General features: G+C 42.4%; 2 protein-coding genes across 4 annotated transcripts; both read right to left on the bottom strand.

The window, feature by feature from the left end:
* Positions 1-2625: 2625 nt before the first annotated feature.
* LOC113172157 (RNA-binding protein MEX3B) lies at positions 2626-10973 on the bottom strand. Of its 2 annotated transcripts, XM_026375002.1 has the most exons (5): positions 10665-10973; positions 10369-10498; positions 9307-9870; positions 7498-7739; positions 6172-7383 (listed from the first exon to the last, which is right to left on the bottom strand). In XM_026375002.1, exons 3-5 carry the CDS (start codon positions 9803-9805, stop codon positions 6172-6174), a joined length of 1953 nt encoding a protein of 650 aa, XP_026230787.1. In that variant the 5' UTR covers positions 9806-9870; positions 10369-10498; positions 10665-10973. The 2 variants fall into 2 exon arrangements, with proteins under 2 accessions (XP_026230788.1, XP_026230787.1); XM_026375003.2 differs by having other exon boundaries at positions 2626-7383; positions 10369-10971.
* Positions 10974-11678: 705 nt separating this feature from the next.
* mbd3a (methyl-CpG binding domain protein 3a) lies at positions 11679-16100 on the bottom strand. 2 transcript variants are annotated; one of them, XM_026375424.1, is made up of 7 exons: positions 15948-16100; positions 15021-15186; positions 13806-13943; positions 13433-13523; positions 13164-13341; positions 12583-12738; positions 11679-12449 (listed from the first exon to the last, which is right to left on the bottom strand). In XM_026375424.1, exons 1-6 carry the CDS (start codon positions 15959-15961, stop codon positions 12588-12590), a joined length of 738 nt encoding a protein of 245 aa, XP_026231209.1. In that variant the 5' UTR covers positions 15962-16100; the 3' UTR covers positions 11679-12449; positions 12583-12587. The 2 variants fall into 2 exon arrangements, with proteins under 2 accessions (XP_026231209.1, XP_026231207.1); XM_026375422.1 differs by having other exon boundaries at positions 11679-12738.
* Between the last annotated feature and the right edge of the window lie 692 nt (positions 16101-16792).

Below are 16792 nucleotides of genomic sequence, written 5' to 3' on the forward strand. Positions count from 1 at the left end.
GAGGAGGGGGGGGGGGGGGGGGGGGTTGTGAGCAATATATTGCACCTACACACCGAAAACATATGCGCTGTCAGTATAACTGCAGGAGTACCAACTGCAATATCCAGATCCAAGGAATGGAAAACTTATGATTCTTGTTTTAATTTGTAAATCTCAAACATATTTTATTCATGGACTCATAAAATGCCCATTCCCGTTGGATATGCGTACACGTCACATATTCTGAATGAGAGAAATGGAAGTTGTTTTCTTAATTACTGCTTGCCTTTAGTGAGACCAAATTTGCACGAACCAGAGTTCATGTTTTCCTTTGTGCTCGTTTTTCGAAGAAAAAAGCCATCGGAGTCACCGCCAAGCATTTAGGGTGTTCAGATATTAGTTTAGTCATGTGCGTTGCTGAACACCTCGACCTGTGAGCGAACACTCACATATTCCAGCTCGTCTTATAGTCTCTTTGTGAAACTAGATGATGTCAGTGACGGCGGGTAAACGCTGTAGGGAGTTTTTCCTGTCGATGCTGTACATCACTGCTGGCATGTCACGTGTTGTCTTTTAATGAATACTGTTGAATGCTACCAAAAACAAATGTTCTGAATGTTAGTTATCCTCAGCAGAGCCTTCTTTCTACTGTCAAAGGGATTTTTAATCCAAAACACCAAGTAATGCCTTTCATTGAGGCCTGCATATTTCACTTAAATAATGGATCATGTGTTGAGTCATGCTTTATTTTAGGGTGAACGAGTCTTCACCCCCACTTTTGTGACATATAACACGCAGTGGAGTCACACTTTACATTTGACTTTGTGTCGCGTGTAAGTAATCCCAGGGCTCAAGCCAAAACTTGTGTGTCAGGTTGTAGTTGAAAAAGCAACAAAAAACAGTAACAGAAGTGATCGTCCAGCTTGGAGCTCTGCATCATCTGTGTTTGCATACAGACGCCACTGTACACATGCACACCCCCTCACACACACACACACACACACATCTACACACCGATCTCTGCTCAAGCACAAAAGGGCACAGGGCAGTAAGATGACACACATGCATGCATGCACGCCGACACAACTCTGTGGAGACCATCGATGCCCACCCTGTGAATAGAACCAACTTACAATTGCATGATGGGAAACTTTATTGTGCCAGCACGTGTCTCTTTGATGTTACTTGGCTTTTTATTTTCCTTGTTTTTAATTCACAGTTATGTAATGATAACTCATCAATGTCTTTTTGCTTTTCAAAAAGGTTTGTGAATAAGTCTTCTGTAACCAATAGGAATGTAGTGTGAACACAGAACTCGCATGAGAGAATTATTTTCTACTAAGGATGTTTCTAATTTGTTTCTTATCATTATTAATTGTTCTTTAATGAGGATTAAGTTGAACTGGAATGCAGCCTGATTGTGATCTGCTTCCTATTAAAAGGACATTTGTGTCACAATTTACCGTCTCCTTTATTCTTCTTCTTGAGCTACCTGAGCATCACATCACGGCACTTTGTGTGTGAGAGTCTGTTTTTATTCGCTATTTATATATAAAAGAATCACAATAACTAATATCAGTTTTTACTGCAACACGTTTTATAGGCCTACATATTAAAAAAAAGTCTCTCAGGTGAAGGCAGCAGGTTATATGTGTTGTATTAACACAACGTTTCAACTGAACCTACCAGCTTACACACCAGTGAGTGCTCAGTCTGTTCTTGATGTGACCTCTGACCTTTGTGTGGAGGTCACAGGTAACATGACTTCCACTTTTAAAAATTTGAACCAGATGTTTCTATCTCTCTCTTCTTACCAGTCCAGTGGAGTGGAGAGAAATACCACTAATTTGGATCAAAATTCTGTTTAACATTAGCGTGAAGATACAATTATCATGTTACCAACTGGTAGCTTATTATGTCTTATTGTTAAAACTTAAGTATCTTGGTGCTGAGTTGTGTACTTTCAAATACACTCCCTGTCCAATACAAAAAGTCACACTCTAATATTTAGTTAGACTGCCTTTAGCTGTGGCATTGTTTCAATAACCTTCTGAAATGTCATGACAGGGTAAATCTGGACTCATCAAACCACATGACCTTCTTCCATTGGACAGTTCTTAACCCAGTTTTAGTAGTTTCATCAATCTCCTTAGATGTTATTTGATGCATGTCAATAATTTGACCCTTCTGAAACAGATAAACATCTCTTCCACAACCACAGGATGTGTCTTCCAACAAGGTTGTTTGAGAAATGAGAAGCTGCTCACTGCATCAGTTAAATAACTTGTTGCCAGCTGAAACATAATCATCCATGCAGTAATTATCCAATGGGAGTCTCTTAACTATTTGTTTAGTTAAATCAAGGTGATGTCTTTTTTTGGATGGGCAGTGCATATATTGAACAGCACAAAAAGGAATTAATTTAGTCCTCTGCTCACATACTTTTAGGTGCAGACACATCACATCCCACTGCTGTTGGTGGTTATATCTGCAGCATGCGTGTCTCCAGTGCCACCATGTGGTAAAGATGCTGCTGCACATTTCCAATCTGCACGGTGCAGAAATAAAGACAACAGACACAAGATCTTATTTTACAGTAAAAAAATGAAACCAAAAAACAAGACTTTATTAAAGAAGCATAAAAAATAAAACTCTTGATACATTTCTCATAACCGTCAAGTCAGCTCAAATTATATGATTATACAATTTTCCCGGCTCACGGTTAAAAGGTCCATAAACTTTCAAATAAAATATATTTCAATTTTAAAATTTCTTCAATAATTTTCTCATTTTGTTATAAATTGCCTATATGTAGTACACAGGAAATAAGGAAAATAAAAAAATGGAAAATAAAAATAAATTTGAAGTAATAAAAAGGGTCACATTATTGTCTGGGATACATAGGTAAGCAAAGAAATTGTAAAAAATAAAATGTGTAAAAAGTTTTTTTTTTTTTCACCTTAAAAATTATTAGCTAATGCCAGGTGGCTTGAAGACATGCAGATGATTAACTTACAAATAATGATACATGTTCTTTAGAAACTACACTTATCTTCAATTATGTCGTTTTGCTTTTGAAAACAAGATCCCAATGATTGTATTCAGGGTATTTACACACAGGTCAGGCCTGAAACCTAGTTTGCCGACATTTTACATTTTGGTTCTGCATACAAAGACAATTAAAGCAAAAATAGGAGAGCGGAGGCATGAGGGGAGTCCGTCACCCCTTATTGGCGTCGCTCTCTTCGCACCCCCCCTTCTCTAATCACAAAAAAGGTCAGAGGTCACTGGCTAGCAAGCCTCAGGAAACCCTGTTTTCAAACCTTTAGGGAAGGACATGGGGGAGGGGGTCAGTCTGGCAAATTATAGAAAAATCAGCAGTCAATCCAAAAAAAAGTAGAAGAAAACAAATTGTACCTTTTTAACAATTAAACTACTGTACATTTAACCCTAACATTCTCTCATTGGCCAAAAACACCCCAGTTTAATGCCAGGATTTACATTACACCCATCTGGCAAATACAGCACATTTTATTTCTTTCACACATCAAGTTGGACAGTTTGAAGAAGGGCTTCAAGATTGGCCTCAACAGACTCGCACAACAGTCACGACTAATCTGTTCATTCAGACACTTCCACAACCCTGCATCTGTTCTGAGCGTGCACGGGGAAGGGACAAAATGTGACGCTTCGACATCAGAGCCCGACGAGGGGATGGGTTACCAGAGAATGAGAACAGGGTTGTCAGGTCTGCAGTGCACTGCAGAAGTTTAGTCAAAGAACCAAACAGCCTCCCACTACCAGCTGGGTTTGTTCATCACCGTGTTTCAGTAGGGAGTCACACCAAAGCACCATGAGATAATCGTCATTAAGACTACCAGTTCAGCTCGTGGGAAACACATTTCCTAAGCGTGTGGACCCACGAATCAGTGCACTGCTGCGCTCAACCAGGACAGCTTCTTATTAGATTCCTACTGTCATCATCTCCTAAGTAGCAAACGAACAGTCCGACAGCAAATAAGTTTAAAATTTTACTGGCTGGAGCACCAAAGCACAGCAGCAGCAACTGCACATTTTCGCCAATCAGAGCCACCTTTACCCTCCCCCCTCCCCCCTTAGTATTAAAATCTCACAACTCCTCGACCACTACACTCTCCTAACAGGATCCGAATGTGATGACTGTGTAGGGAGAATTACAAAATAATTAGAAACAACAAACAAAACATTCTGCAGCTGCTGGGATTTAAACACAAAAGCGTGTCTGGAAGCCCTGGATGACCTAGCTACTAGCTGCCGTAAAGGAGAAGTTGATTCTTTCATACTGTGTGAGCCTGAAAAATGTGATCATGTGTCTGTGAGTTCAGAGGAAGCCCTTGAGAATTAGGTGTGTGTCATTTTACTTCAGTTGTCATGGCTTGTCCCATTCTATGAGCTGATTCCATGTCATTTTCAAAACAGCAACTGTGTGCCATCACACCGCCATTGCCCAAATCACACGTACAGTATTAACACTATAGGAGGCAGTTACTGCAGACTCTTTAAAAAAAGAACAAACACAAAACAAGATGTAACCGCCTCATCCAGAATTCCTCAGTAATGCTATGAAACACAGGACAAATCTCAAACTACTAACCATATAGTGCACTACATTTGACTGGGCGTTCAGCGCTATATGGATACGACGGCGTGACATCTGAGAGAGTGCCATACAGCTTGGCTGTGAGAATGGGGTGGAAGACCAAAACATAAAAAAAAGTCAGTAAGAGCTGTTTGTTTTGTTTTGTTTTTTTGTTTGTTTTTTTGTTTTTTTACTTTTTAGAGGGGCTGGGGGTTACAGTGCATGAAAAAAATGGTTTGATCGAGCCCCTTGTTATCGTTCATGTGGCAGCTGTATCTCCTTATTGGACAAAACATTCACATGTGACACCAGAAAAGCCCTATCTTATCCTAGAGTTCAAAATATGTCTGTTTGCCACATACCTGACAGTCAAAAGTCAAAAACTAATAGAAAACACTAAATGGGTCAACCAAACTGTAACAGACAGAGGATGCGAGAGGGAAAAGTCCTGGAGTGGATGGGTCCGAGCACGGCCTTCCTATAAGACTGAGCGTGAAGTGAAGGAGAAGGGCACCAGAGCAGAAACCAGACCTTCTCGTGTTCATGATGCCAAAATGAAGAACAGCAACAGTGGGTAGTACTTTCTCTCACACAAACACACACAAACGCACATACAAAGATGTAAAGGGATTGTCAGGCAGCCCAAATGTACAGACTTCAGAAACATTCCTTCAGTATCACTAATGGTGTTTCTCACTTATTACATCAGTGGAGCAGCCAGTGTAAATGTGGACTCATCTAAACTCCTCCAACATGTTATTGAGTTTTGAAGAATTGCAAAAGGTCTATTAATAGCATTCATTTGGCATTACTGATGGCTAATTTTTGTGTGGCAACAAGAAACAGAAAATCATCCTTAAGGAGGTCTCTTGGGTGTATTGTTCTGCTAGGTGCCTGACTACATGCCGACCTTTAAAAAAGTTCCAAGCTTACAGAAAAATAGCAATCCCATCGCTTCGTGTCACAATCAACAGCATGTGTGAGAGCAGAAGAGAAAGCAAAGGGTTTGTTGGAACAGTTTGCGTCCTGTCAAGAACATTAAAATAAGGAGTAGAAAAGTGCAGGCCTCATAGACAGCTTCATCGAAAAATATTTGTTAAGTACAAAAGTGTCAAAAGGAAAGGCTGTGAAAGAGAAAGCAGGCAGAGATCTGAAGAAGCCACAATGAAGAAATGTTGAAACAGACCAGCGACCAGCAGCGCATGCTGCTCCGGGTCAAAATGAAGGCCTAAAGAGAGATAAGACACTAGTTTCCTTCCATATGTTCTCCACCGAGAGACACAGTCTTAGCCACAACCGTCTGCAGACTAGTTTCACTTAACTTCACTCTAAGCAAGTCATTGTCATTATTATTATTATTATTGTTATTATTAATAATCTTGACAGTTATCAGCAATAAATCAACATCCGTATAGTATCATCATCTCTATTAATGCATTTATTATGGTCCATTGTGTGTTTAGGTTTTTAGTGTGAATCCTTTCATCACCTCCGCCACAGCTGGTGCCCCACTCCAGTCTTCTTCCTGCCCTCTCCTTATGTGTACCCTCTGCCCCACCCCCTTGCCTGAGGCATTAGGAGAAGATGCGGATGCACTGTGTAGTGGGGGTGTGGCAGACGGGGCACTCTGGCTCAGCTGACTGGCAGATTTGCCCGGCGCACTCCATGCAGAACAGGTTGTGGCCACAAGGCACCAGGGCTGCTGTCACCTCACTCTCAAAACACACAAAGCAGTCCCTGTTGGCACCAGAGCCAACGCCGACCAGACCAGCCACTCCAGGGCCGGAGCTGCCTTTCAGCCGGCTCAGCATCCCAGAGTTGAGGCCCACGCCGCTGCTGCCTCCTTCTGAGTCAGTGGGAGAGCCGCCGGGCAGGGAGGAGGCAGAGCAGGAGGAGTAACCCGTTGATGAGCCGCCGGAACTGGAGCTAGACGCTCCAGAGAAAGAGCCGCTTCCTGCGCTGCTGGACTGTAGCCAGGAAAGAGTGCTGAGGGGGTCGCTCTGTGCACGACGGGCTAGTGGATGATCCAGGGGGCCTGTGTCCTGAGGCAGAGTTGGAGACAATCGTGGAGTGATGGCACCGCCACTGAGGCCGCTGCTGTTGCGACGGAGAGGCTGCTGCTGGGAGGAGCCGGTCGTCTTATTGCCTGTTCCACCGTTGATGAAAGGCGCCCAGATGTTGGAAGCACTGAACTCAAAGCCCAGTTCATCTGAGGATGCCAACCCTGGGGTGGAGTCGCCCCCGAAAGTGAATCCTGCTCCAGCACTGCTGGAGCCTGTGCTAAATGGGCTGGTGGGGCTGCCTCCCTCGTTGGCCTTGCGGGTGGTGCTGTAGCTGTCGGAACTCATCCCACCATTGTGCGTGTGATAGGCCACTGAAGAGGACATCTTGCGGCTGGAGGAGTGGTGCATTGACATGGGAATAGGAGGAGGAGGAGATGGTGGTGGAGGAGGAGGGGCAGAATGGTGGCTGGTAGCCCTGGACCACAGAGATGCCCCCAGCCCTCCGCTCAGGGAGCCCAGGCCTTCCAGACTAACGTCAGTGCCGTTGGTGTGGAAGTCGTTGTCTCCCTGCAGATCTACAAAAGTTCCAGTTCGCAGGGTGATGTGGGTCTCGATCTCCTCTCTTGCTCGATCCACGTTTTCTGGCATCCCGGTCACCTCGAACACCGGGTCTTTTTCTCGACTCGGTGTCACAATGTAGGTGTGAGTCTGCTGCTGGATGCGCTTGATAGTTGCTCCCTTTGGTCCAACAACTAAACCAACTACTCTATAGGGCACCCTCACCTGGATCAGTGATGACAGAAACATGTTTTGAAAACCACTGACATTCAACACAACACCTGGCTAAGAGCAAAACAAAAACACAGCACAACAAATAAACCACAGGAGTGTCTGTACCTGTATGGTGGTCTGTCCAGGTAGGTGTGGTGGTCCGGGGAGAGAGCCGCTTCCTCCAGGTCCTCCAGCTTTGCAGCGAGATGCCCGGATCATAGAGAAATGCTCGGCTGCAGAGACAATTTCACGTTTGGCCATCTCCACGTCCTCTCTTCGTCCCGTCACAATGAACACGGGATCCTCACCCCTCACTGGAGTCTTTATATAGGTGTTTGTTTTGGCACGCAAGGCCTTGATCTTACAACCTGGAAGAGACATGAACACACACGTCATTTGTTTTGCAACATAAAATTATGGAAAAAATAAATAAATAAAAACACATCAAATACACTTAGTTGGTAGTACTTTGTTAGATACAACTAATGCAGTCGAACTCAACAGTTCTGCTATACAGCCTCCTTCAGAAAGGTGATGATGTTCAGCTTTTGTTCAATACTTTTAGAAAGACGTTGATCCAAGTGTATGTTCATTTTCAACGTTGTGATTTGTGCTGATGTTATATCAGAAGCACCTCTCACTATAAAGCAACAGCACCGGCAACAGCAATAAAGCTGTACTGCCACGTGTCTAAACAACAAAAAGACTGTTGTGAAAACAATTTGTTAGAGGACTGTTGTATTACCCTGGTTGTTTAACTTTATGTGCATAAAAATATGTGTAATTATGTTACATAAATAAGTACAGAAAACAGGTCCAATTTATATGTAAATATACAGACAAATAATTAATCATACTTAACTGAATTGTGCAATAATTAAATAATTTATTATTAATATTTAGAAATGTTTGTCTTTCACTATATTAAAAATATATCTTTAATACAGACAAAGACAAACATTTCAGATGCATTCACATCTAGCCACCAGTGCAAGCAAAAGCAGCATGTGTGCAGGATATTCATGAAGACCCTGTCTGCCTAAATAAACCGTCGATGACTGCTGCACTGCTTGTGTAAACTCGTGTTGCTCCACCAGCATCAACTGTGCTCTGTTTCTTTAAATATGGACGGTTCAGTCCTGGCGACCAATAGGGCGCAAAGTGTGTGATGTCATTCTGGGAAGCAGAAAGCATGGCTTTTTCAAACAAAGAGAACAATGCCATAACGCTGCGACGGGCAGCCCAAACCCACGACATGCGTCTAGGTATAGTGCACGGCACAGGTGGGCAAAAACGAGAAAAAGATATAATAACTGGATCACATATAGAGGCCATGCGCTAGCAGCGGCTTCGGCAGACAGAGCTGGGTGCAGGGCGTAACACCGCCCAGTGCTGTGTTTGTGCGTCTGCTGCCCCGCTTCAGCCTCAAATCTGCTCCGCTGAGACAATAACAGTCTGGAAAAAAACCTACATGGGGGCTAGGCTCATGATCCAGTGGTAAAATCCGCCATATGGAATCAGTGATATATAAAATGAGCACATTTCGGTGTGTTCCTTTGTTTGGTGCAGGCTGCTAGACATGTCCAGACTCCCGACAATCTGCCGCTTTGTCTGACCCTCTCCCACCCCTCCCCCTCCCTCCTACTCATCAGCCACACTCTCTTGACAAGGCATTGTCTAAATACTGTTAAATCGGCCATGTAAACTCAAAAAGGTGTGGTGTTTTCATGGAGTGTCCGCACTATTACAGGCATTAAAAGATCAACACGGTGAGTGCAGGGCGCCCAGAGGAGAAGTTCAGGGACCCTCCTCTCCCCAGGCAGTCACCCAAACAAAGAACAACAAGGCTGCATGCTGCCTCCACAAACTCTCCGCAAACATCAACAACAAATAAATCCTCACTAAGCGCCGCAGCACACGCACTCCAGCTCCTACCTTGTCTCCCCACTATCTCGGCCACATGCTCGGAGCTGGGCACAGGCACACACTCGGTCATGTTGACACTTCTTTTCCTGTTGCAGAGGACGGAGCTTTGTTCCCCGTGGAGCATGGAGTGCGAACCGGCCATGTGGTACCCGCCCGAGCCGTAGTACTCCGGGGATGGAGAGCAGGATGACGGCGAGTCTCGAGACCCGCTGGGGTGCTCCAGCATCTGTAGGTCCACATAGCCCCCTCCACCCACGCCGTTGCAGCTCTCAGAGCCCGGACCCTGAGTCCCATCTAGAGTGTCGACCAGCCCGCCGCCGCCGCCGCCACAGTCCACCTTCTCCAGGGCCATGAGTGACAGCTGGTCCAGGGCGAAGCGGAGAGCCTCCTGGTGGTCCTCATCCCGGCTCTCCTGGTCTGTATCTCGGGGCAGACCGACCCCGTTGTGCTGGCTGCTGATCACCACGTCGTGGTCCATAATCTCGGGGTGGAATAAAGGGCTAGGCATAGTCTCTCCGTGAATCTCACATCAGATCACGGATGCCTGTTTGTTGGGAGTGATCTCACCCGCTTCTGAAATAAAAAATGAAAAAAGAAGCTGTTTGTTATTAAAAACCAGGCTGGAGACGAGCGGCGGGGATCATCCCTGAACCATAATAGTGTTGCTTTGGGCGCCTTGCTTTGTCTGTTGTTGCTCCTTGTCTGACAACTGAAACCATCCAGGCTGCTTGTTTTGTGAGGATAAAGCATGTCTGCTGAAACACAAGTCAACTAAGTGTTTACCTGCACACATGACAAGAACCTCCACGGTCCTAACCTGAGCTACTCTTTTATAAACAAATCGCACATTAAATGTGGATAAAATAAGGAGTATTAGCTGTTGTTAGCTCCTACAGCCAAGCTAACAGGCTAGCTCCACATAGTCGGCACTCAGTCACGTTGTCGACCCCTTTGTTTGGGAGCACCGCAGCTAGCTGGTTAGCAGCTCTGACAGTCGAACTTGTGCTCAGTCTCTAAGGCAGCCGTGTTGATTTTTAAAATTAAACAAGTGTGGAAATTGCATGAACTTACTTTGTCTCCGCTTTGTCGACGAGCTCCTCTCTTCACTTGTCGCCCAGCTCTGGGAGGAAAGATGAGAAGCAGCCAGGAGGAGGAGGAGGAGGAGACCAGTCCTGTGCTAGCGCGTTAGCCTACTAGCACGCTAAATAGGGGGCGTAGGAGAAAAAAAAACGCTTAAAAACGTCTTCGGGAGCACTGTTGTTTCTTCTCTGTGTGGAGAGTCAAAGCATGATCCTGGGAGTGTCACTGGGTCCTCATTGTGCGTCTCGTCAGGGAGATGACACCTGAAAGCCAAGGTTAGCAGTCACCTTTTAGTTAAAAACAGTGATCCTCGGCTCTGTGCTGCTGCTGCCTGACCCCGGACGGTCCGCCGCCTTTGTCTCGCCAGGCGCACGCCGCTCCGTCTCCCGCACACGGCACTGACGTCACCCGCGACACAACAATGGGTTCAAAGGCCACATGCAGAAAGCAAGGGGGAGAGCACCAAGCGTCAATACAAAGCCACTGCTGCTGTCACTGCCATTGTCTGCCAGTCTACACGGCACTGTTTTATTTTTCTCTTCTATGCGTGTTGCACCCCGACTGTTATCGTATTCACGCATGTATTTTTTTTTATTTTTTTTTTAAGTGGTCATAGTTGGGTGTGTTCATCATGGCTACCAATGAGGTGCTTTGGGTTGGTCCAACAGCACTGGATAATGTTCATGCTTTTTTTGTTGTTGTTAATTTAAAAAATAACACCATAAAATTAACGGAGGGATAATAGGTCTATTTCAGAGCATGAGCTTTCTTCAGTTAACATATTAAAGGCATCATCTTTTAATACTGTAGGTTGAAAGAATTAAAAACAGCTTTCCATTCTTTTCAGTCTTAAATATCTTGTGAAAATACTCAAATGCACATATTATATGTACTTGGACATGTATGATTATTCCATCTATCCATACCAGCTGCATGAAGATCCCTTCCTAAAGTGGTTGTTTTTAAAACCAAATTCCCTCTTTGTGTTTCCCCGCTGAGCTGTGGTGGAGCCATACTGACAAAAGGAGGGAGTTGTGGAAGATGCCTCCCGAGTTAGCCTCCGTTTAGCTGTGACTGAATGACAATGACAAGAATTTGTCCCCAATCTCTTACAAATAAATTGCTTTTGGAAGGGATCATAACGTGAATATAGGCATGAGCATTGTTTCATTAAACACAAAGCTATCCTTTAAGGAAGAAAGCACAACAGCTTTTAATTTAAAAAAAATGTAAGAACATGTCTATCTGTCACAACATAAAGTATAAGAAACATAACGGAAGAAAAAGAAACTACACAATCATAAAAAAGCTGCATTTATTTGACAGTGACACAGTGTTACAGAGACAAATAATGAATCTTGTACAGTACATCAGGCTATGAGGTACATGAGCATCGCACCAGTTTTTGTATTTTTTAAGGGTACACACCTTTTCTTTTTTATTTTTCAACTCAAATGTAGCTGGAAAAAAATACTGAATTATTTTGTCAATAAAGATAATATGAGTTAAACTTTAAAGCCATGTAAACTCTGGTTGTTGTGAAACATAACACTACTTTGAAGTGTAAAACTTTTAATCACAAAAACCACACAAGTACTGTGTGCATGTAAACATACTGCAACCTTTCTATGCTCTAACAACTACATACAGTGCCAGGGTAAAATATAAAAAGAGCAATGTGTTCATGTAAAATAGTAAAAAGAAACACACTCACAGGTTCTCATCATAAACTTATACATTATAACACACACACGCACTTACACACCAGGTTTTTGTTTTTAACTTTGAGCTTTAACAGCTGTTAACTAAAAGTAACACAGCACTGTACAGAGCACCATACACAACTGCCATTCATTAGTAGAGGTAAAAATGAACAGAAAATTGAAACTCAAGAACACTGAGGATTACAGCGTCACATGTGAAACGTAACAAAGGTTAGCAAAATCTGCAGAATGTCTGCATTTAGGGTCTATTTCAGTTCAAAGAGTAAAAAAAAGTCTTAATGGAGCCAATTATTTGCAAATAAAAAAAAAGGAAATAACAGTTTACAGCAAACTCCATATCAAACAAACCTGTGGAAAAGATGAAGAAGGGTACATGTTAGGCACTCTACTGGAGTCCTTACATCATGATAGAATTAAAGTGTGGGAAAGGACGGAGCAATAAAAAAAGGAAGTCAGCAACACACCAATCATTACTGTGTACCTTGGCTATAATTCCTCCTTGTCCACCTTCTCAACCTTCTCTTCAACTTTGTTGGCTGCTGTGTCTGCAGCCCTGTCCTCTATATGAGCCAACATATCAGCCATAAGGGCTTCCTCAAGCCGCCTCCTCACATTCTGCACCAAGTCCTCCTGCTTCCTGGAGGACAAAAACAAGGACACAAGATAAAAGTAGCACTAATGACCAGAAGTCTGTCATGGCACAGCAGGTTAAAACAAACCTTTTTTCAATATCTTTACACAAAGAAATCTGTAGAACATGTGTACAGCTGTTTGAGATTTTTACAAATCATAGATCATCTGGTGGCCATTAATATATAAAGCACCAATAATTATGTTCTGTCCATTTACTGTAGTTATGTAACTTTGCAGGACTACACAAAACTAAACCAACAGGCCTAACATCTTACACCGTCTTGCCACAATAAAAAAAACTGTTTACTTGATTTAAATAACCTGATTAAAAAGAAGACACCAGCAAGGATCTGAACTCTTGTCGATCTCCAACCTATTCATTATAGCTGTGTAAAAAAGGTAAGACTGTGCTGTGTGTGATCATATCACCTGATGTCATCATCAGTCACTAAAAAGGCTTTGCAAAGAGGCTGTGATGTGTTGAGCCAGACTCCAGGATTTTTCTCCACAGCAGTGGTGAGCTGTCCAGTGACAGGTGAGGGGCTCGTGTGCAGGGCACTGGCAATCGCAGAAAGCAATGTTTTATCTGAACAGGAGGGCCCAACACCTAATGAGAGGAAAAAAAAGGCATCGTTTAAGCATACAGAAAAAGTTTAATTTATATGGTAGCTCTGTGTTTAGGTATAGGTTACTCTCACCCTGTAGGCCTTTGGGAAGTTCCATTGTTTTTACCAGCTCCTCTGCAATATCAAATGCATTTAACCCACTCAACTTCTTCTCCCAGAACAGCTGAAGCAAACAAAATACAACATATTATACACACATATTTAAGTTCTGAGCACATTTTTCCCCAAATTGAAAATATGCATAATTGCCAAAAGTCAAATAATACGTCAAGACAAACCACTAAGAAACCATGCTTTACACTGGTCAACTGTGTAGAATAACCTTACAAAACATTTCTTTAATTCTCTTGCCTTTTTACATAATTAATAGCTGAATGATTTAAATTTCTACTGACAAAGTTAGAAGAGGTTGCTAGTGACAAGACCACTCTGCTGTCTCACTCACTTGTTTTGGTTGGTCCACAGCCTTCTGCGGGTCCGTCTTCACCTTGTTGTTGGGATGATTTGTTACCTTGGTCACTGGCTGTTTGAAGATGGATGCCGTCTGTCGTACTGGTAGTGTTGTGTTTAAATCGGGCTTGGCCTTTAACACAGACAACAACACCATTGCCCAAAACTCTGGTAAAAGAGCTTTTAATCATCGCGACAAAATAAAACATGTTAGAATAAAGTTACTTAGTGTCAGTAGCACACAGGAGCAGTGTTGTATTAATTCTAGTGGGAAGGGACCATGGAAACACTGCAATGAACTTAATATGAAGTTCACTCATTAAGTCATAATGCAGGGGCTGCAATATTGAAATTTTAAGACGAATATTTAATTTGATGAAATCATCTAGTACTGGCTACCTATTACATTATACGTAATGTCACACTATAAAATTTGTATATTAGCAAATTAAGTCAAAATGTAGCTAAAATAAATGACTACATGTTTATTATGGCATATAGATTATGGTGAAGGATCACATACCATCATATTCCGTTAAATATTATTACACAATATTTATGTAGCGTGACAAGATGATAGTAAATGTTCTTGTATCCTGTAACTGTTTACACAACAACTGCTGCAAGGGTGATTTATCAGTTGCAGCTTTAGGGCAGAATGGAAAAAAACTAATAAAAAAGTCTCATGACATCTTAACTACAGTTTGTGAGAAGGCTTGCAGTAGAATATAAAGAGGAAGATGATTGTATGAATGGTCTGATGATTTTGTGGCTTTAATTCCAAAATAAACAACACTGGGTGTGAGCTGGAGTGGATAAGTCAGCGGAGAACTTAATTAATCCAGAATTTGTAGCAGCTCTGTGTGCAACTTAACAGAGTTTGAGCAGGTTTTCAGAAAAGACCAATTAGGAAATGCATTATCTAGGTATACAGAGCCGATTCAGTCTGTTGCACACAGAAACAAGGCTGACAGGACTGCTAGAGTGTTCACTTAGTTTCTCTTTTACATTAAAGACTTTTTCTCTGTTGGTTATTGTCAAAAGGCCTAATTAAAACTACTCTTATTCAATGACATAAAACTTTACTATGAAGAAGTCAGGAGGTCACAGTTTTAAGTTCATCATATACTAGTTTTATTGTGTCCAGATAATTCTATTTTTAGGATATATTTTCTCAACAGTCATTAGTGTCTCAACCAAACAGACTCACCTTCATGTGATAGTTGGTGTTGTACAGATGTTTGTTTCTGCTGTGATGCACTTTGGTCGGAAGTAATCGTCCAGCCCGGGAGTGGCTGGAATTCACATCTGTGTGGAGGTTGCTTCCTAAACCTCGTACTATTTGAGGCTTGTTGAGAATATGCTTGACAGGTACACTAGAGAAACAAAATCATCACCACATGATTGATTATTGAAAAGCCATTATAGCCCTAGTCACACATGCACACTCGCGGTGTTGATCTTGTAACAAGATGAAGTTAGACTTAGTTTTCTTGGCTCACCTACGTGTATTATATAAGATATATATGTTAAGAAGTAAATGTTTCTCCATGGCATGTGCAGTGACAAGGTCCCACCCACACGATGTTTAAAAGAGATGTAAGTATTCGCACTAAGTGAAAACACCTGTGCGAGTCGTGTTTACGCTGCAGATATTAACGGCTGCAGGTTTGTTGTTGTAATAACAGACTGGCTGCTTGTTCCTGTTGAGGGTGGGCATCTTCACGTAAGCTGCAAACAGATACATCGTTATCTTCATTTCAACGAGCCCCCTGTGCTGTCGCGGAAACTTTCCTAGCGTGTTTCAGTAGTGGCGGACTGAGCCACCGGGCCCAGCGCAAGTCATGCGTGTGTAAACAATGAAACTTAGCTAGCTAATCAAGCTAGCAGCACCGGGAACGTCAACGTACCAGCAACCAGCGTCTAAATTACTTATGTTCAAAGTTTAGCGTTTGCTAACGTAGTAGGCGCAAATTACTTTCTAGATAGAGTTTTAGAAACAGTTTAAATACATGTCAGACTTTTTCATTTGCTTCCGAGTGTTGCTCAAATGCACAACGCATGTATGCATGCGTGCGTTTCCTGCAGAGAAACTTTCATTTTAACAACTCCTTCTAATACAAATTTAAAGTCCCACCTATTTCTTTCCATTGTCCCGGTTGTCTCGATTCGCCTCCCTGTGGTGCCGGCTTATAAAAGACTAGAAGCCTGATGGCTGCCTATCTTTACAGTCATGAATTTGTGGAGTCTGGTTTGTTATCGATCCCCGCTGTCGCTCTCCCGTCAAGACCTTTACGACTGTAGATCACTCCGCTGACCTCGGAACGCAACATAATGAGCACTGTAAATCCATCCGCCGCACTTCTTTCTGCGAACTAGTCCGGGGAAAAAAAGTTCCCGCCGTGGAAAGTAACCAAAGTTTAACTGTGTATAAATCTGAGGAACTTAAATGAACCTCATTCGAGTATTTCAATGTGGTTTCATTTTATATTGTACTTTTGAGCAAAGTATTTTTTTTATTGTTGCATTAACTTTAGTACACACTGAACACATGATAATCTCAGACATTACATTTAAACAAACTTTTACTTAAAAATAAAGTAGCTTATAGACATAGAACCCGCAGGACTGGCTATATTACAAATAAAGCAATGTCTTTAAGGCCCATACTGAATAAGTATTTTTACTTACACATGCTTGTAGATGTTTCTCATATATTTTTAGTAGACTGATAATTCAACCATCTTCTACTGTTGGTTTTGAATGAGTCTTCCATAATTACACTATGCCCCTGTGTACCCACCACCTTTAGTTATATTTAAACAAACAAGAAACACTATATAATATAAAAAGTAACATGAACTTGAACATTGAACGGCAAAGTACAGAACTTGAAATTGGCATCACTCCCAAACTGGCTAGTCCTGTAGTGCGATATGCATTATGTGTCAACACATTACTAAAACAAATATTTTGAGACAT

Source organism: Anabas testudineus, chromosome 17 (genome assembly GCF_900324465.2).
Source record: "Anabas testudineus chromosome 17, fAnaTes1.2, whole genome shotgun sequence".
Lineage (NCBI taxonomy): Eukaryota > Metazoa > Chordata > Actinopteri > Anabantiformes > Anabantidae > Anabas > Anabas testudineus.

Coding starts and splice junctions, on each gene's coding strand:
- LOC113172157 (XM_026375003.2), bottom strand. CDS start 9,805: ATGCCTAGCCCTTTATTCCACCCCGAGATTATGGACCACGACGTGGTG. Junction 7,740..9,306: donor CGAGATAGTGGGGAGACAAG/GTAGGAGCTGGA, acceptor TGTCTCTTCCAG/GTTGTAAGATCAAGGCCTTG. Junction 7,384..7,497: donor CTGGACAGACCACCATACAG/GTACAGACACTC, acceptor TCACTGATCCAG/GTGAGGGTGCCCTATAGAGT.
- mbd3a (XM_026375424.1), bottom strand. Junction 13,944..15,020: donor ACACCAACTATCACATGAAG/GTGAGTCTGTTT, acceptor TCTGTGTTAAAG/GCCAAGCCCGATTTAAACAC. Junction 12,739..13,163: donor GTGACTGATGATGACATCAG/GTGATATGATCA, acceptor TTTGTCCTCCAG/GAAGCAGGAGGACTTGGTGC.